Below are 20,798 nucleotides of genomic sequence, written 5' to 3'. Positions count from 1 at the left end.
CTCCTGCTGCAAAAATGTGAATACACAAAATGTGGACCTTGAGTTTACATAAAAACAAGAACTGCCACAGGGGAGCAATGCATTATGGGGGAAGATGGAGGCTCTGTCTCTACAGCTGAACTGCAGGAACAGATGAGGCAGATACTCTATTTTCAAGAAAACTTCTTCACAAATCAAGCAAAACTTCAACACACAGGTTTCTTATGCATGAGCACACTGGATTATTTTGGCTACCACTCTTTTATTCTTTTGCCTTTCTTCTTACCATGTCATCTTTACCTTCAAGCAAGGGCTTTAAATTACCTAGAAGTAGCCTAGGTTAATGTGGTTAGAACAGTGCTATTCAAGATGTGGGCTGGCAGTATGAACAAGGCCAGGATGCTTCCTCTATATGAAATGTGGGGTTCCCCACTACAGAGCTGCTAAATCAGACCCTCTGGAATGGAGCCCGGCAACTTGTGTTTTAATAAGTTCTCCTGGTGATTCTTATATTTGCTAAAGTTTGACAAGCACAAAGACAGCATTAGTGGGAGATGTGGGCGATTTTAGGAACTGTTTGGGGAACTGGGTATTAGCAGATAACACTAGATTTCCTGCCCTCAATTCCTCTTTATATTATTTGGAAAAGAGAACTGTGAGAAGTTAAATTCATGTTTTGTCTGCAGGCTCTGGGGTCACCCCAGCACCACATGCTCCCAAATTACTCTGGATTATTTCTATGACAGAGACCCAGACTGGGGATGCTACAGCAGGGGTTCTTCTTGGGTTTAAGTAGATAAATCCAACGGGATTAATATAAACTCAAGTGCTAAAACAGAATCATAAAAGGTGTATGCCTAGAAACCTCTGTTTCTAAAAGTGAGATTTGCCTCATCTCTGAAAAAAGAATGAAATCAGTTTACAAAAACAGGTTTTGGTCTTGTAGATAGGTCAAAATTTAGAGAGAATGAAATAAAGTGAAGGAAATCATTCCAAGGAGGAGAAGAAAATTTGAAATCATATTGGCCCAGCTAAAAAAATAAAGCAAGGGAAAGGAGATATACTCAAACTACTCTAAAGAGACCAGAAAAGATAGGAATATGGACTACTAGGTCAGGGAAAGTGGCTCAAAATCATCAAAGAGGAGAATAAAGGGACTATTGTGGAGAACAAACTAAAAGGACATCCCCCCAAAGGCTGCCCAGATTCCGGTATTATTCTATCAAAAAGAGTCCTCTTAAAGTTTTAAATTGGGAACCCATAATAAACACAAATGGGGAACTCTTCAATAACTGAAATTGCTACTCTGTAATTACAGAAAATCTGGACATATTTAAAAAGAGAAAGACTAGAAAGGTCAGTGTAGAATTCTTCAAGCATCATTAAATTAGCTGCAAGGTGGCATTGTTCTCAGAGATGGAATAAACACTTCCTAGTGAAAGTAAAGGTGGGAAGAATTTATTTGAACACTGGATGACTGTGGCAGAACTCTCTGGCATCATTCTCTCTCTATGGAAACATCACCAGCAAGATCCATAGTAGTATGTTAGGAAAACAAAAATCTAAATGTGAAAACAAAAAGCAAACGTAGGGAAGGAAAACCAACCAAAAAGTCATCCCCCCTCCTGGGGAGAGAGAAGGAACGGAAACAACTGAGAGGGAGATTGACAGTGGGGCCTGCCAGAATTGCAGGAGAACTGAGGGAACTGCAATGTGGGAGGCTTATCTCTCCAACACAGAAAAGGAAACAGTGGCAGGAAGGAATGCTTCAGTTCCCATCAAAGAAGCACAGCTGGTTCAAGTCTTAGAAATTCAGTTCTAAGGAAAGGTGGGGCTTGGGTAAGAAATTACCAACCTAGGGACCTTCCTGGACCTCATCAGACCAGGCTGAATAATATTCCATTGTGTATATGTATCACATTGTTACTTCTCATTCCCTCTGTGAAAGCTAAGTTCCAGAAACTCACTGCAGCTCAAGGATCAGCTGAGGGTTATTCTCCTGGGGAGACAAATGTGAAGCCTCATAACCAGGAAGCAGGGCAGGAACCCAAGGAGCTCAAAACCAAAACAATTCTTGGGATCTTTCTGGGAGATAGAGAAATTCTTAGAAAACAGCAGGAAATTGGAACTGTGAAAGGGGCATACAAGACAATGCAATTCCCTTGAAGAGTTTCCTCCTACTCCCACTGCTATAATGAGGGGTGCCCTGCCAACAACGGAAGCTCCCACACTAAAGAGAGTGATCTTCAGCAATGTTGGAAGGTGGGTAGAAATAGGCTTAAAGAAGAAATGAAAATGCAAAGGTTCTAAATACTTGGGTTAGACACCAAGAAAGACCTGGAGCCACCACTGCTAAATTCTAAAATTTTTAAGGAAAAATACATGAGAAGCCTAGTGTTAGGCTGAATCCAAATGACCTCATGAGAAGAGATTATCTCTCAAACTAAATTTTAATTCACAGGTGGTGCTCCAGACTGCTTAGTAACCTATAGAGGCTGAAGGCTGAAATGCCACATGCTAGATTATAGTTGCTACTGGTAATTTGGAGAAGGTAGCAGTGAGCTTGATTATACTCAAGCTGGAGTTCAGACCTTATCTCTTACCACTTTCTCCAGCTCACTCTGCTCCAGCCACACTGGCTTCCTTATGTGCCTAGAACATGCCTACCTCAGAACTTTGTTACTTCCCATTCCCCCTGTGCATGGCTTACGCCCTCACTTTTTTCAGTTCTGTGCTTAAAGTCACTTTATTATTATAATAAGGCCTTCCCTGCCCATCAATCATCATGCCCTTTGCCATGCTGTGGACTTTGTGGTACAAAGCTCCACCGAACACAATGCATTTCACTTGTTTATCTCTCTCCTCCCTGACCCCCTGACTCCAACTCCAGGGACAGCTAGAACTATCTTATGGCTACAATGCTGTCAGCTATCAGAACCTGACTGACACATAATAGACAAGACATAAACATTGATTAAGTGAATGTATCTGTGGCATTTGAAGATTTTTCTCAAGGTTCAAGGGTGACAAAAGCAAGGTGGGTCTGGACCAACTACTCAACTTCTCTTCTTGATAACTAAACATTTAGTGAGAAACAGTAGATGCACTGATTAAGAATGAAGGCCTTGTGTAGGATCCCAGTTTCAAAAAGACATATGCACCTCTATGTTTATCACAGCACTATTTACAATAGCCAAGAAATGGAAGCAACCTAAGTGTCCATCAGTAGATGAATGGATAAAGAAGATGTGGTACATATACACAATGGAATATTATTCAGCCATAAGAAAGAAAACAAATCCTACCATTTCAACAATATGGATGAAGCTAGAGAGTATTATGTTCAGGGAAATAAGTCAGGCAGAGAAAGACAAGTACCAAATGATTTCACTCATCTGTGGAGCATAAGAACAAAGCAAAAACCGAGGGAGCAAAACAGCAGCAGACTCACAGAACCCAAGAATGAGCTAACAGTTACCAAAGGGAAAGGGACTTGGGAGGTTGGGTGGGAAGGAAGGGTGAAGGGAAAAGGGGCATTACGGTTAGCACACATAACATGGGGGGGTTACATGGGAAGGCAGTACAACACAGAGAAGACAAGTAGTGATTCTATAGCATCTTACTAATCTGATGGACAGTGACTGTAATGGGGTATGTGGTGGGGACTTGATAATGGGGGGAATCTAGTAACCACAATGTTGCTCATGTGATTTTGTATTAATGATACCAAAAAAAGCAAAGAATGAAGGCCTTGGAGCCAGACTGCCTGTGTTCAAATCCCAGTTGTACATCTCACTAGGTATGTGATCCCTGGACAAGTTGCTTATCTTCTCTGTGCCTCATAACCCTTATCTGTAAAATGGGAATAATAGCAATGCCTTCCTCAGAAGGTTTAGTAGGTTTGCACTGATGTAAGGATAGCACTTTGAACATCTTTATATATTATAGCGCTGGTACATCTTTAGTGCTCAATAAACATAGCTTTTATTGTCATCAGCATTGTTATGTACTAGGAACTGTTCTAAACATTTTATGTGTGTTATACCATGTGATGATCACTCAGAAGGTAACTGAGGCCCAGGTGCAAAAAAGAACATATCTAATCCATTGGCTGGTTTAAAAAATTGAGGTGAGATTCTCACAACATAAAATTACAACATTAAAGTGTACAGTTCAGTGACATTTAGCACTTTCACAACATTGAGCAACCATCACACCATTTTGCTTTGCTTTTCTAAGGGCAGTGGTGAGCACAGAACAGAGGCCTTAGGAAAGCAGGAGCAGGACTTGTCCTATTCTACTCTTTTCCTTCAAAGAGGCAGCCTCCCCACCTGGCTGCCCTTAAATTTATCCTTTAAACCCAGTGGATTAAACAACAGGAGAAACTGTAGAGACTCCTGTGTCCCTTCCCATAGGGAGAGCTGTAGAGATGACGCAGTTTACCTCTATTAGGCTCCCTCACAAGGCCACCTGGCATTTCTACAGAGCATGACCTTCAACAGACCGCTGTTCTCTGTGTCAGCATAAGGAGCTTGTACTTGGTCCCGTCTCGAGGCCTCTTTGTCCTGCCAGTGCCCTACACAGTGCCACCCACTTTTCTGATCTCCTGGAAGTGGGTTCTGGTTGTCCACAGCGACCACCCTCAGAGCTCAGTTGTCTTAATTTGGGGTGGGAGACAGGAAGCCTTATAGAATTCTCAGTCTGTCACTTTCAGGGGCCCTGAGTGAAGCTGTCTATTCTTAGTCTGTACCCTCCATGAGCCAGAACCCCTGAGGGGAAAGGGGTGGGCACTAAGATTCAGGTACCCTGAACCCCAAGTTGGAAGTTGGTTAGAATTAGAACCTATGTTTCTTGACTCAGGACTGGCATTCTTTATGTACCCCTACATTGCACAATTCACTCATTTCACGTGTTGTCCTGAAAGACAGAACAGAAAGACATCACACCTACCTGCTGGGGCAGTTGTCATCATTATTTGGGCTGAGTGCTGCCTGGGGGATCCCAGCAGGGTGATAGTCACTGTGTAATCGGTGGCTGGATACAGATCCAAACATACGACAGGAGCTTGTTCCCTCGTTGTGAAGTTAAATGATGTTGAGTGATAAAAATTACTCAGATACCACCTTTGACCCAGAACTTTAAACTGCCATGAGATTAAAAGAAAATGTTGCAGTAAGTTTTCTGTTGGTTTGCAGATATCTAGACTATAAGCAAAATGGACATACACCAAGAAGGCTTCTTCTACTTGTCCTCACCCACTTAGAATTATTTTTAATACAACAGCAAGCTAAACTGCAGAAGGACTTTGTGAAGCTACCTGTCCTATGCAATTTCTCCCTCAACCAGCTACAAGAACAAAGCTTTAAATGCATAACTACATCTCAGAAGAACAAAAGGTCAGGCTATTCTAAAGTAATCCTTGATGCCCATCCAGGTGAAGGAGATTACAGCAGAGTTCATGGGCAAAATTATTTTAATTACTTTACATCCATAAGGAATCTACAGACAAGCCTCATGGAACAGAGTTTTTAAACTGTATGAGAACTACTCCAAATTATGTATACAAAGTACCTATGCTGTGGTACGCCACTTGATCCTTCCTACTGGAGCTCTGGTGAAAGAGTTTTTGGTCCATGGAGATATCCACTGAGTCAACACACACTGTTAACTCAATTAATAGTCTATCCATTGCCAACTCAAGATGCATGTATAATTTGAGGGAAAAATGTGAAGGTCCCAAAAGTAATAGGATCAGTCAGTGTGCTTTAGCTGAACATCCTTGTGTTTATTTTCCTTCGATGATTGTCTCATTGGCTATACTGCCCTCTGTTCCTCCTTATCACTGTCATCTTCCACAGCCATCTAAGACACTGACAGCCAGTTCACCAGGAGATTCCTCTCTCCCCTAATTCCTAGCATTCTCTTGGGTACCTTAGAGGTCACTATAGATAAGCTATCAAAACTTGGCCTCAGAGTTCATGGAGCTTCATTCCACTTTAACTACTCATATCCATGGCCACATCCTAAACTGTGCCATCCCCAGAACTGATCCACCAAGATCTCACCATCCCCTATTCTGGACCACTCACTCCCACCATGCCTGCCTGGTCTCTCTCAAGAAACCCTCCAAGATTTCCTCACTCCAGATTTTCTACCAATATTCTACCACTCCCATCCTCATCTTACCCACCTATCTCAGATACCAGTGTCTATCACTTCAATTATTCTCTTGCCCAAACCTCAACACTCTTGACCTTTTGTTCTTAATTCCACCCATTTTAGAAAACAAACCACTGGGTCAATCCAGATGTTTGACTTGACCAGGTCTGTATTCAGGCCTAGGCTGCCATCTGCTGGACAAAATTCACAACTATGTAGGCTACATTTATACGAAGTCAGTCTCATTCTAAACGCCATTATGGTTTAGTTTATAAATGGAAAATTACTTTCTAGTTACAAACTTTGAATTGTACTATATGCACAATTTTATAATATAGTCCTTTTCTTTAACAATATGGATTTTTGCCTCCTATTAATTCATTCCATTAATAGATAGAGTGCCTATCATTTGCCAGCCAGAGTACACAGTGTTGGGTATAAAATGGCAAATAAGATACAGGTCCTAACCCCAAAGAACTCAGAGCTAAGCATCCAGACAAATCAAATACTGTAATATATGGGGCTGTAGGAACACTCAGTGGGAACAGCTAGCCCACCTCTTTGGAGATCAGGGAAGGCTTTCCCGTCTTAACTGTGGATGGAAGGAAAAATTAGCATTAACCAGGGGAGTTGGGATGTAGAAGGTCAGGGCAGGAAAAACAATTCAGATAGCAGGAACAGCATTTGGGGTAGGAGATCAATAAAGGCTTTCTCCACCCCCAAGCCCCCATCACCCAGGGTTGGGGGGGTAGATGGGGGTGGAGTAGGGGATGACTGAGCTAAGCAGGAGGTAGCCAGGTAAGGGAAGGGTGACGAAGGCAGAAGAAGTACATATGTGAAGACATAGTGAGAAAGAGAACTCGAGAAGCTAGTCAGGGAGTATGGGGCCTTGAGCGTATGGGATAGATGAGGCCTGAAGAATAGATTAGGATTCATCAACATGGAGATAACTAAGGAAGTCAAGAGACTGGATAAGACCACACAAAGAGGGGTATAAAATAACAAGAAGACAGGTACGACCTTGAGGAAAATCAAATTTAAGGGACTAGCAGAGGAAGGGGACCTTGTGAAGGAGACTGACAGGGCCAAACCAACAGAAGAAGAGACCATTTCAACAGGAATATTGGTCAACAGTAGCCAATGCTGTCCAGTGTGAAGAGCAGATTTCACTCTACATAGTGTTCTACCAGATGAATGTATGATTATTTGTTTAACCAAATCCCTATTGATGGACATTTGTTTAAAATTTCCCCTATTATAAATAAAAGTTCAGCAAAGCCTAATCTTTCTGTAGACATCTGAATAATTACTTGTAGTATACTTCTAAAATTTTATTAATAGATACTAACAAATAACTATTTCAGGAGAGCCATGCCAATTTAAGTGTCTAGCAGCTGTGGGTAATGATTATCTCTTCAAGTTTATAGAAGAATCATGGTATCTCTTGGCTCAATGTTTTTTGTTTTTGCTTTCTAGTAAGATACAATATCTTTATGTGTGTTTTGGCAATATGTATATTCTTTTTTGCAAACTGCCTTTGAATGTTCAATTTTCTCCAATGGATTTGTTAAGAGTATTTCATATACTATTTAAATTAATCTTTGTAACATATTAAAAATAGCAATTTCTTTCAATTAACCTCTTTAATTATTTTAGTGTAAGATGCAAAGTAAAAAATCATTTATTTTTCTCAACCAAGTAGCTCATCAACTGTCCCAGAGCCATTTATTTCTGAACTTACTGGAAAACTCATCTGTACATTAATAATAATCAAACTATTATTGGGGTACTTGAATATATGTCTAGTCCCTGATCTTTCTAATAGTAAAATTTGAATATTTCACTCACCTGCTTAAATCTTTCAGTTGCTCTACATAGACATCAAAATAAGATACAAACTCAAAATTATGGGACACAGGGCCTTTCATGATCTGGCCACTGCTTGGATTTTTGCTTCCTCTCTTCCCCAAGACAGCCACATCCCCTGTTACTCAGTATGCTCCTCTGCTTGCCTACAGGGACCTTCTCCACCGTCACCCCACATCATTTATCCAGTTCATTCCTACTCATCCTCTATTAAATGTTTCTCATTTTTAAAAAATTGTACCTCGACAATACACACATACACACAATCTCCCATGCCATTTATTTACTTTTTACCAAAGCACTCATTATAACATACCGTAGTTATTTGTAGTTGTTTGAATTGAAAATCCCAGGTGCTAAAATGTGGTATTCTTTGGTAGATGGCCAATGAATTAATTCTAATCTAATAGTTAGTCTACTCTGTTAAATGACTCTCTAGGCACCGAAAATTACACAAAAATAACAAATCTCTGTTTCTGCCTGAACTTACTTATAATTTACTTGAGATTTGTGCTTTTTAAAAAAGGTAAATGAGGACCAATAGCCATGCAATGAGTTCCTTAAAAATCCACATGCAAGTGTAAATTTGATGACAAAAGAAGCTTTAATTACTAAATGCACTAAAATATAACCCATACATGTGAAATATCAGACAAGAAAAATGATAGTAAATCACCTAATGCAGTATCTTCCTACAATTTAATCCCTTGCTTGGCTTCCATCTCACACCTTACATCCATCTCTAGAAACAAAAATCAAACTGTCTGGAAGTCATTCCATTAGTGTTTTTAAATACTTTGGATCCTCACTTGGAAATCGCCCACATTTTTAAGTGACACAATACTTTGACAGATAGTAGAAGAGATCTTCTTACTTGGTACACTTGTTCTGATCCAACCTTCCTAGAGTGCCTGTTCAGTTTCAAACAAGTTTCATTAAATATTGAAATATTGAACATTCCATCATCTCCTAAGAGGTCTTCTTCTAAAAGATAAGAGAACATATGGAAAGACTGCATCATCTTAGCAAAACATATCATGGCTAAGTAGAATTGAAACCCTCACTCCTTAAGAGAGCCAACAGGGTGTTTAACAGCAAGAGCATTATATTTGGCTTCAAGTCCTGGCTCTATAACTTCTTAACTGCATGACCTTAACTAAGTCACCTAACCCCTCTGAACTTCAGTTTCCTTATTTGCAAAATCAAGTGATCCAGTTTGCTTTTCTTACATCACAGGCTGTTGAGAGAATCAAATAAAATAATTCATATTTTTAAATCACTGTAAATTAATAAAGCTGTGATATTTTTAGGAAGTTGCTCCTATCACTTGGAGAGCCCATAGTAAAATGTCAAGAAAGTAAGTGTGTCAGAAGCCAGAGAGCCTGAGAATAAGGAAAAAAGTGAATAAAAGTCAAAGGCCATGGGTTAGAACTTTCTGAGTAGGTGTTTCTCTCCTAGATGATAACTAGAAAGTAGACAACCAGACACGATGTTTGCTCTCACAGCAGACAGTATTTCAAGAGCTACTCAGATGAGGACTAAGGCAGCAAAAGAGAGAGCAGACTTATTTCAGCCATGGATAGAAAGGTAATTTCATGCCTCCTGCAGTCTAATTTATTCCTTTAATGTTCTATTTCCTTAACATAGTCAAAAAGACAAGGTTTGTTAACAATGAATAAAGAACGGACAGAGAATCCAGCCATACCAAGCTCATTTTCAAGGAAAAGCAAATTTCCTAACAAATAAGCCTGGGCATTTTCCATAAGTGACAAAAGCTTAAATGTCTATCAGAGAGGATTCTTTCATAATCACCTTTTGTGTGTGTTTGTCCCATAGGAGTCTTTGCTACCCAAGAAGTAATTACGATAACAATAAATTATTCCATTCAGAATCAGAATTACTCTGAAAACTGCAAGACACTCATGAGAGAAATTAAAGAAGACACCAATAAATGGAAATACATCCTGTGCTCATGGATAGGAAGAAGTAATATTGTCAAACGGCCATCCTGCCCAAAGCAACCTACAGATTCAGTGCACTCCCTATCAAAATACCAACAGCATTCTTTAAAGAACTAAAACAAATAGTTCTAAAATTCACATGGAACCACAAAAGACCCCGAATAGCCAAGGCAATACTGAAAAGGAAGAACAAAGCTGGGGGGATTATGCTTCCTAACTTCAAGCTCTACTCTACAAAGCTACAGTAATCAAAACAATTTGGTACTGGCACAAGAACAGACCTACAGATTAATGGAACAGAAGAGAGATCCCAGATATAAACCCAAGCATATATGGTCAATTAATATATGAAAAACAAGCCATGGATATACAATGGGGAAATGACAGCCTCTTCAACAGCTGGTGTTGGCAAAAATGGACAGCTACATGCAAGAGAATGAAACTGGATTATTGTCTAACCCCTTACACAAAAGTAAACTCAAAATGGATCAAAGACCTGAATGTAAGTCATGAAACCATAAAAATCTTAGAAGAAAACATAGGCAAAAATCTCTTGGACATAAATATGAGCAACTTCTTCCTGAATACATCTCCTCGGGCAAGGGAATCAAAAGCAAAAATGAACAACTAGAACTATATCAAACTAAAAAGCTTCTGTACAGCAAAGGACACCATCAGTAGAACAAAAAGGCATCCTACAGTATGGGAGAACATATTTGTAAATGACTTATCCAATAAGGGGTTAACATCCAAAATACATATAGAACTCACACACCTCAACACCCAAAAACAAATAACCCAATTAAAAAATGGGCAGAGGATATGAACAGACATCTCCAAAGAAGAAATTTGAATAGCCAAGAGGCACATGAAAAGATATTCCACATCACTAACCACCAGGTTAATTTAAGTGCAAATTAAAACCACAATGAGATATCACCTCACACCAGTTAGGATGGCCAGTATTGAAAAAACTAAGAAAAACAAATGCTGGTGAGGATGAGGAGAAAGGGGAACCCTTCTACACTGCTGACAGGAATGTAAGCTAGTTCAACCATTGTGGAAAGCAATATGGAGGTTCCTCAAAGAACTAAAAATAGAAATACCATTTCACCCTGGAATTCCACTCCTAGAAATTATCCAAAGAGAACAAGAACCCTGATTCAAAAAGACATATGCACCTTTATGTTTATCACAGCACTATTTATAAAAGCCAATGTATGGAAGCAACCTAAGTGTCCATCAGTAGATGAATGGATAAAGAAGATGTGGTACATATACACAATGGAATATTATTCAGCCATAAGAAAAAAATTCTACCATAAGAAAGGGTATTATGCTCAGTGAAATAAGCCAAGTACCAAATGATTTCACTCATTTGTGGAGTATAACAACAAAGCAAAACTGAAAGAACAAAACAGTAGCAGACTCACAGACTCTAAGAAGGGACTAGTGGTTACCAAAGGGAAGGGGTTGGGAGGTGGGTGGGTGGGGAGAGAGGGAGAAGGGAATTAAGGTGCATTATGAGTAGCACACATAATGTAGGTAGATCACTGGTAAGGCAGTATAGCAAGAAGACAAATGACTCTACAGCATCTTACTACACTGATGGACAGTGACTGCAATGGGGGGCAGGGACTTGATATGGGTGAATGTTGAAACCACAATGATGTTCATGTGAAACCTTTGTAAGATTGTATATCAATGATAATTTTATTTTTTATAAAAAGATTGTCTATCAACGATACTTTAATTTTAAAAATTGGCACATGCATACATGTGATTTTGAGACACACCTCATACATACGTACATAAACACATGTATGTAAGAAATACCACACACAGGATATATCTGCTCAAAGCAAAACATAAAGCAGAAGTACTGTCTGCATATTTTCATTTTGACATGATTTTCCCACTTACAGACGTTAGAGTCTGAATTCAGCGGAAGATGGCAATGTGAACAAAGGCATCTGGCTCCTACTTCCCACTCCCAATCTTGACAGAAGTGCCTAGGAATAGTATAAATGGGTCAAAATTTGCATCTAGGTTGGAAAGGAGGGTTGGCTGCCATACACAAGACTGAAATATGAAGATATTTCTGCCTTGCACGGTATGGAATAGACCAGGCAAAGAGAAGACACTGAGAGCTATTGCAGAGTGTGCCTTCTCCGCAAAGTAGCCTGGATACACTGAAAGGCAGGGACCGGGGAGGACTGGGGCAGAGAGAGGTGGGGGCTAGAAGCAAGGACAGGCCCCGGGACAAGTAAGTGACGGGCGCTCCATCTGGAGCCATTCAGCCCAGTGGCTCCCAATTCTACTTGCACATCAGACACAGCAGATGGAAAGTAAAGCTTGGACAGCTGTATTTTTTTTAATTCACCAGGCAATGCTGATAGGCAGCTAGGGTAAAAAGCAGATGTAGAACCATCACCACTGCTACTAGAAACAATAATAACCATCCCTCCCTGGCACACTGGAGATCAGTAACTGGGAAAGACTTCTAAGGGGAGGCTTAGGGACCTGGAGGTTCCACCTGACAGAGAACCCAGGTGGTAGAAGGAGAGACATAGTTCTTTCCTGTCTCTGTAGGATACAGCATCATAACAAGCCTGGCAATGCTGAGCTGGCCCAAGAGAAACAGCTTCACCCATCAAGGTAGCAAAGTGCTCAGAAATAAAGCTCAGGGCAGCGGGTTTTCTCACAGCTGTTCCCCAAAGGATGCTAGATCATCTAACTCACAGTAAATCCTTCAAGATGAGATCTGAGTCAAGCATACTAATATTATCCAATAAAAGTAAGATCAAAGGGAATTCCATCTATTTTATTATGAGGGAAATTTCAGACCCAGATAAAACTTTCATCTTCCAAGGATAAGTAACCCAGAAGCAAAAAATAATAATAATAATAATAATAAGCCTATGAAATGACTCTATGAAGAAGAGGGAGATCGTGCTTAAGAGGCAAAGAATGAACATACTTTTGAAAAAAAAAGACTGAGCAAGTAATGGTAAAGTTAGGCAACATCTGTTTTGTACTTTCAGTAAAAAAACTTTGAAGATGGTTTCAAACAGATACAGGATGAGATAATAAGAGGATGCAATAGTGGAGAGGAAACTGGTTGAGAGGCAGAAATAAAAAGGGAACTACAAGGCAAAATACCAAAGGAAATGAAAGTGCAACAACAGAATTTAAAGAGCCTTAGGAATAGCAAAGACCAGAAATGTCGATGCAGATGCAGATGTGCATAATACAGAGAACAAACTACTAATTCACAGAAGGCAGAGGGACAGGACAAGGATGCAAATAAGGAGAAAATGGAAGACTAATGCAGACAGGCAAGAAATTCTACATAGGAGTAGTTGAAGAGCAAAAAAAAAAAAAAAAAAGCAACAGAGATTTAATGAAAGAGAATGTTTCTAATATGTAGGTAGACCAAAATCTCAAAATCCAAAAACTTCGGTGAAAACCATTAACATTTCTATCATCCACGACTAAAGTTTCATGAGGAAGGATTTCTATCTTGGTCAGTATTGAATTCCCAATGTCCCAAACAATGTCAGACACATAGCAGGTGGTCAATAAACATTTACCATGTGCACAATAAACGACTGAAGTCTTGAATTTCACAGTAGAGGAGGTCTCTTTGAGGTTCAGGCTGAAAAATCAGATTATCTAAATAGGATTTTTTTTTAATTATACTTTCTTCAAATTCCTCTTTCAAATTTTAATTCCCAAAGCCAAAGGAAAAAGCCTCCAGAATTCAGACAACAAAGGTTATAGTAACAGCCCAGGAATTTTATCTTCAATCAAACTCTCCTTCATTGTGAAGACAATAAAAAGACATTCTCAGATAATCATGGCTCAGAAAGTATCCCATTCTCCAGTGTGGAAAAGACAGAAATCATTGTGTAAAATAAAAATATAGAAAAAACAGAGAAATTTGGTATGAAAGAATTGGTAGTAAGAATTGAAACTATTTAACATATACCTGTTTAACTAAGTGTTATAAATGTTATAAATCAATATAAAAATGAACTCTTTAAAAATATAATACAAGTTTAAAATAATTAAAAATAATAAGCTGGGGATAAAATGCCATATTAAACCAATAACATAAGGGAAGCAAAGAATGCTGACTTCCTTATCTTGTTCAGGAAGAAGTTAACATTATTTCAGTCTTACCACTGACAATCAGAGAAATGCACATTCAAACAGGATTTTGTTTTTTAATGCATAATGAAATACAAGCAAAGCCTATACTCTCTGAATCACTGAAAAAGAAAATCTGTGTAGCAAAAAGATAGAAAGCAACGGTCATAGCAAAATACCATAAAAAAGAGGGGAAAAATAAGATGTCAGAAGAACAAACACTAATGTAAATTGGTTAACCTTGTCTACTCAAAAATAAAACTTTTCTCAGAAAGGTTCACAACATACTCTGTCTCCGAGAGTCTGTCTAAAGCAATGTTATCCCAATAGCATGTAAGAACAAAAGTGGCCAAAGATATGTCATGCAAATAGAACCAAAAAGAAATCAAGAAAACCACTATTACTATCAAAGTATAATTCAAGGGAAAAAATATTAAACAGGATAAAGTGACCCATTTGTTATTAGTGAAAATCAGAGTCTACAACAAGGTATTAGTCATGAACATAAATATCATAACATCAACATGTGTGAAACGAAACAATTAGAATTTCTAAGAGAAAATTTTAAAAATGGCAATCCAAGTAATCAATAAACAACAATAACAAAACAGAAGTCCTATATTATCTTATCTATAGAATTGATTTAAGACTAGATCTTACTCTATTTACTAGCCAGCATACTACTATCACAAAACTTTGCCAAGTATTAAGCCCCAAGAAAATGTTAGTAAAGCCCCCCAAAAGAATATCAAATTTAATCAAACTAGAAATTAACAACAAAAGCGAAGATAAAGAGAACATATATTAACACACTCATAAGTAATTCTTCGATCAGAGAGAAAAATCAGAATAGTAATTATGTCATGCCTTGAAAGTAAAGATAAAGAAAACATGTATCAGTGCCTAAGGAATTCTGCCAATGCTCAAATCCAGAAGGGAGAAACTTATTATCAAGTAAGAAAGAATGGAAATAAATTGCATTATGCATTCAACTCAAGAATTTAGTTATAGAACAATATAACCAACTCAAGCAAGGAGAAGGAAATAATAAAAATAAGGGGGGAAATTAATAAGATAAAAAAAAGAAAAACAATTTAAAAACCCAAGAGTTTATTCTTTGGAGAAAAGCACAATAAGAAAACAGGCAACCCAAGCTAAGCTAATCAATTTTTTTAAAAGAGAGAAAAATATAATTAGGAATCAGAATAACCTAGGGTTATATAACCTATAATTGCAGAGGAGTACTAATCAAATATTCCATATGATATTCTGCCAGTATACTTAGAATCACAACCCAATGGACATTTTTTTAAGGAAAATATAAACTATAAAAAATTGACTCAAGAAAATATAGGAAACATAAGCAGACAAATAAAACTAAAAATATATATTATAATAATATAATAAATATGTCATACATAATATATAAATATAATAAATACATAATATTTACAGTAAATATCTATATTTGCTTATGTTAAATATCTATATTTAAATATAGAAAAAAAATTTTAAATAAAATAAATTGACAAAGATATCAAAGAATTATCTCCCAAAAGGGTGAAACTGAAATGATCTTATGAGCAAATGTGTTCAGCTTTAAAGGAAGGGGAAAATTTCAAAGTGATATAAACTTTCCCAGAGCATAAAAATTATGGAAAAATTTTCAATTCATTTTAAGAGAACTAGCAGAATGCCAATAATGAAACAGACAACTATATGTGCAGGATCTGGAGGAAGAGAATGGGAAATCTTTGCAACAATGCATATAAACAAACAGGAAAGACAAAACTTGAATAGATATTGAATAAATGTAGAAATGTACCTTGTTCCAAGTTGGGATGATTCAATATAAACCCCAATTTTCTCCAGATTAACTTGCAAACTTAATCCAATTCCACTTAAAATTTCAGACAGAAGAAAGAAGTCTGGAGACAATAAAACGCTCAGCCGTGGGTCAACCCAGCTCTTCAATGCAGAGTTAAGATACAAATCCAGGTCTTTCTGACCCCAAAGACCATGGTTTTTCCCAGTGGAAATTTATTTGAAGGGGTAATTGGATATTAGTAAAAACAGCTGACACTGAGCAACAAGCTGTCAGTCTGAAGGAACAGTGACAGATGAGTTTGAAGTCCTGGGATGACCCTTTAAAGAAGACATATTCCTAACAAATCCACGGCAGTGTATCATTAATTTTGAACAAGTTTCTCTAATTAGTCACCATATTAATTTTACAATATCTTTCCCCTACACATCATTTACTTAGAAAGAAATCATATTGTTTTACTTATATACAGGTACCCTGGGACCTAATTTGTATAATTTCATAGTTGGTTTTATATTGTTAAGAATGCAGATTTTTTTATTATTCCTGCCAGATCTGTGTCATTTCCCAGTTCCTAATGGCAGCAATACCTGGAAGCTGAGGTGTATTCTTAAGAGGGACATCAAACAGCTAGTTGAGAACTACCTTAACTCCCCCAAAATAACAAATGACACCAATGGCTTCTCAAGGTTTGCATACGAGGTATTTAATTAGTCCTGACACCCCTTTAACAAAATTACAGGGGAAAAACTTATGGTAATTGTCACAATGTTATTATAAAAATCCATGTGATTTTGATCAAAAACTATGTGCTTCTTGAAGCTCTTTGGCTACCTTCCATTGGCTTGGATAATTGAGAACTGACTGCATCACCGCTAATGCTCCCCTCCTTTGAATGCCTCCTTATTACCTTCCACTTGAACCAGACGACCCAGCTGAGAAGCAGTCCATCAGTGCCCATTCAGCCTGCCACCAAGAGGACAGGACTCTCTCCCGCTAGACCTGCTCTGGTTCTGACCCCTGAAGCAATTACACCCTCCTAACTACAAATCTCAGAAAGCAACTATGAACTCTCTTGCCCGGTTGACTCATCCATGTCCCCACATGCTGTGCTTAGCATTTCCCAGGAGGAAGGGAGACTTCATCTCCACCTACCTGCTGTCTGGAACCCAATGACGGCCGGCACAGAGTGTGTAGGTGGGGCCGTGGAAATGCTCATGGTGTAGTTGGTGCCTTGGTACAGGTCTAGGCACACTTCTGGGGTCCTGCTGGCTGTGGTCAAGTTGACTGTCTCCTCATGAACTGATGCCACAGTGTCCAGGCGCTGTCCTTTTATGTGTATCTTTGTGAGGGGAGAACACAGGAGAACCCAGTATCACTCCAGTTAATACAGCTGAGAAAGACTTGGGGGCGCTGGACCCTATTCTCCTACTATTTCCTTTTCTACTGCACTGTGCACCCAGGGGAGAGAAATAAGTAACCCTCTGCTATCAGATATCTGATCATTAATTCTGATCAGCTCACTAATCAATAAATCCTAAGAAGTGACATAAAATGAGGAGGCTCCCTAGGGAGTGCTATCCTGCACACAAATGACCAGCGATCAAGAGAGGCAGCCACAATCTGAGAACCAGACTCTACATCCTGTCACCAAGTCAGCAGATGCTTCCAGGCTTACTCTGGGGGAGTGAAATACAAGTGCTTGGAAACAAGCGATAATGATGATGCCAAATATAAATATATCCCCCACACATACATTCTGTCGAATGACAAATATATCAAACACAAAATATACAATAAAATAACCCAGAACATCTTTAAAATTCTGATCATTTATTGAAAGAACGATGGGACTGGAAAGCAATTAGGTCAAAAAGTTCTTATGGAAGCAAATCCCTCCAACTCATGTTCCTGTAGGACACCATTTCTGCCCCAGCAGGACAAAGTAAGTGATGTCACTTACCACATAGACAATCCTGGAGTTTATTCTTCCTGGATTTACTTGCCACCTCACACAGGTGTTATTAAACACAGATACATCATTAATTTCTGTAATTATTTCTAAAATAAGAAAAGAGAGAGTCCACTCACAAAATGCATCAATGGACTTTGGAAAAATCCTAATGGCAACCACACTGGAGGGCACAACAGCCTAGCTCTCAGGTGTCTCTGCAGATCATCATTCGTGCTCTGATTCAGAAACCAAGGCAGGCAATTCAAACTGCCCCAGGCCATTCACCCAATGTATCCTCATCATGAATGAGCCTGACCCCATTACCTGACCGGAACGAAAAGGGAGGATTCCCACTTGAGGATGAGTAAGAATTCCAAACTGTGATGGGTCTGGCAGGTCACTAGATGCCACTAGTGTTCCACCCAGGTGGGATGGAAGGAGGCCAAGCAGAGCCAGACTCCACCCTGCAGCTTCACAGGTGGGTCCCACCCAAGTCCAGCCTCCTCATCCCACGGGGCTGACGGGGCACTCTGATCTCCAGGTCACTGCTGTTCCCAAAAGGGAAGTGACCGGCATCGCCACAGAGCACCACTCCTCAGAAGCAGCTTGTGGTAAACTAAACAAATTCTCCACAGGCCCCTTGATACTTCTGGGGCCCCTTTAACTGAAGCTGTTCTATCCAGACTTATCAGGAAGCCACTTTCTTTCCACTGTTCTGCTGCTTTAAAACTTTCTGTGTGTATTTCATATAATAAATGTGGCAACACGGGAAACACATGAGGGCCTCTGTTCCCTATGTAACGGTTTTTCCACTGAACCAAGGAAGCCACCCAGGAAGTTGTTGAGATGGGAAGAGGGCAAGATTCTAAGTTTTTATCTCTTAAAGTCAAATTCCCTAAAGATAAGTAAAACCATCTCTACCTGCACATAACATAATCCTGTCTATAAAAAAGTCCCCAGGAGATAATCCTTTCCTCAGTTTCTCTCATTTACTGCCGGGCCCAAGGAAATGGGATCTGTTAGAGGAGGTTTTTAAATAATGATGGTTACTGTTGTTAAGTCTTCCTAAAAGCCTCAAGAAAAATTTCTTCTCAAGCTTCCTCCTACCTCTACACAAAGAAAGGATGGAAGAATTCTTCTTAGTCCTTTATCTCCCTCAATGTCTAACATAGTGTTTTGTATACAATAGGTACTTAATAAGTACTTTTTAAAAATTAAAAAAAAAAATCCCCAGGAATTCATAAAACAAAACAAAAACTACAGAGCTAAGAAAGGAGCTAAGCCAGGCTGTAGGATATAAGATCTATGTACAAAAATAACATGTATTTCTGCACACCAGCAAGGAACACTGTAAAAATGAAATTAAGAAAACAATTACACTTAAAACAGCACCACACACACACACAAAAAAATGCCTTGCAGACAGAAGTTACCATACTATCGTCGCTGGTATCACCGAACAGGAATATTCCTCAGCCCAGATTCAAGCTCTCCCATTGACTCAGAAACCCCCTATGGATGCTTTAGAACCTCTCAGCCTCTCCTGTTCCTGTGCCAGCCCTGCAGGGGATTTGACAACGACCCCGTCCTGTCTCCTGGGGCTTCCCTGCTGCACACGCAAGCATGTGCAGCCTCAAGTGTGTGGCAAGGAACACCTCCTGAGGACAGGAGATAGGAGACAAATCTGCCCCATTTCTTGGCTCCCGCCCCCACCCCACCGCCAATGAAGGGCAATCCTACAAAGACGTCAGGGTGTCTTGGGGAAGCCCAGGTCAGATACCAGTAAGTGAGAATAAATGGAGGCAGAGAGAGGCAAACACGTGACCTCCTGGAGAGACCCCAGAGGATCACCTGTGATTGTCTAAAGCATTCTGGGGTCTCTACAGCAATACCTCTCCCCAGAGCAGAGATCATTAAAATCAAAGAACTACTCCCATTGTAGATACAGGTACCCTAAGAGATGCCAAGATCCTATCCATTCACCTTCTTGGATAGCATAAAGGTGGTACTGGCCCCAGTCTTCTATCAGCTTGAACAAGGCCCAGTTACTCATGGCCATTCCCTCTCCACCGCCCTTCAAAGCCCAGAGCTCTGGACCTCCTCTGCTCATTCACACATCCCTCTGATACTAACTCACAACTTGTCCAGAAGGAAAAGGAAACAACCCATCCCTACCTTCTCTCTGGGTTGCCAAGACAGCAAATTTCCTTCGTACTCGGGACCCCTTTGCCATCCAAGCAGAGATTGGGAAGGAGACATGAAAGTTTCCTTTTTTGTCATTCACTATGACAACTGCAAATGACATCTCAAAAATGCCATCTGCTCCACCCAGTGCCAAGCTCTCTGCACAGATGGGACCCAGATCTGATTATGGGATGTCACATATTTCATCCCAATAAGCAGTTAAACGAAATTTGGTTGCTTTTCCCTCCAGGTGTCTACCAATCAGCTGGAAAGACTTGATAAAGGAATCAGATATTAAACATTCACATTAATGCTGCCTTTTTAAAAGAGATGACTTGGGAGACCACACCCTCATTCCAATGGTACTGGTGACTGAAAACGTTTCTGGAAGGTCTCTTTGGAACTGGCTCTTGTGGGCTCGTTGTTCGCCGCGTATGGGACAATTTCTGAAAGCCAAGCCCCCTCCATGCTGAGCACTGGGCTGTGATGATGATCAGAACAGAAGTCCTTCCCTCAAGAATATGTTGTCTACTGGGGAGAGCAAACATATATGCAGGTCAATTGCAACTCGATCAGAATTAGAACCAAGTCACACATCACATAAGTACTGCTGAGTATAGAGAAAGGAGCCACCGACTGTCCCTGGAGGGCCTGGGGAGGCTGGCCTCACGGCAGGCATCACCCTGATGGCCAAACAGCTGCAGAGCGGGGAAGACAT

At 39.6% G+C, this 20,798-nt stretch overlaps 1 protein-coding gene across 12 annotated transcripts in view; it reads right to left on the bottom strand.

Moving 5' to 3' along the window:
- Positions 1-20,798, bottom strand: part of SUSD1 (sushi domain containing 1) — a 163,717-nt gene that overhangs the window by 94,354 nt on the left and 48,565 nt on the right. For 11 of the 12 annotated variants that reach the window (XR_012126747.1, XR_012126748.1, XM_073226163.1 and 8 more), the window contains exons 7-10: positions 17,906-18,003; positions 17,098-17,284; positions 8,879-8,988; positions 4,930-5,122 (exon numbers count right to left, since the gene is read on the bottom strand). Coding sequence is in view for 9 of the 12 variants with exons in the window: in XM_073226163.1 (XP_073082264.1) it covers positions 4,930-5,122; positions 8,879-8,988; positions 17,098-17,284; positions 17,906-18,003 (588 nt within the window). In the remaining 3 variants the exon portion in view is untranslated. The remainder of the gene's footprint in view (positions 1-4,929; positions 5,123-8,878; positions 8,989-17,097; positions 17,285-17,905; positions 18,004-20,798) is intronic. The other variant, XR_012126776.1, reaches the window with a different exon arrangement.

This window comes from Manis javanica, chromosome 2 (assembly GCF_040802235.1).
Source record: "Manis javanica isolate MJ-LG chromosome 2, MJ_LKY, whole genome shotgun sequence".
In the NCBI taxonomy this organism is placed as follows: Eukaryota; Metazoa; Chordata; class Mammalia; order Pholidota; family Manidae; genus Manis; species Manis javanica.
The sequence above is the reverse complement of the archived record's forward strand: the minus strand, read 5'-3'. Positions and strand labels throughout refer to the sequence as shown.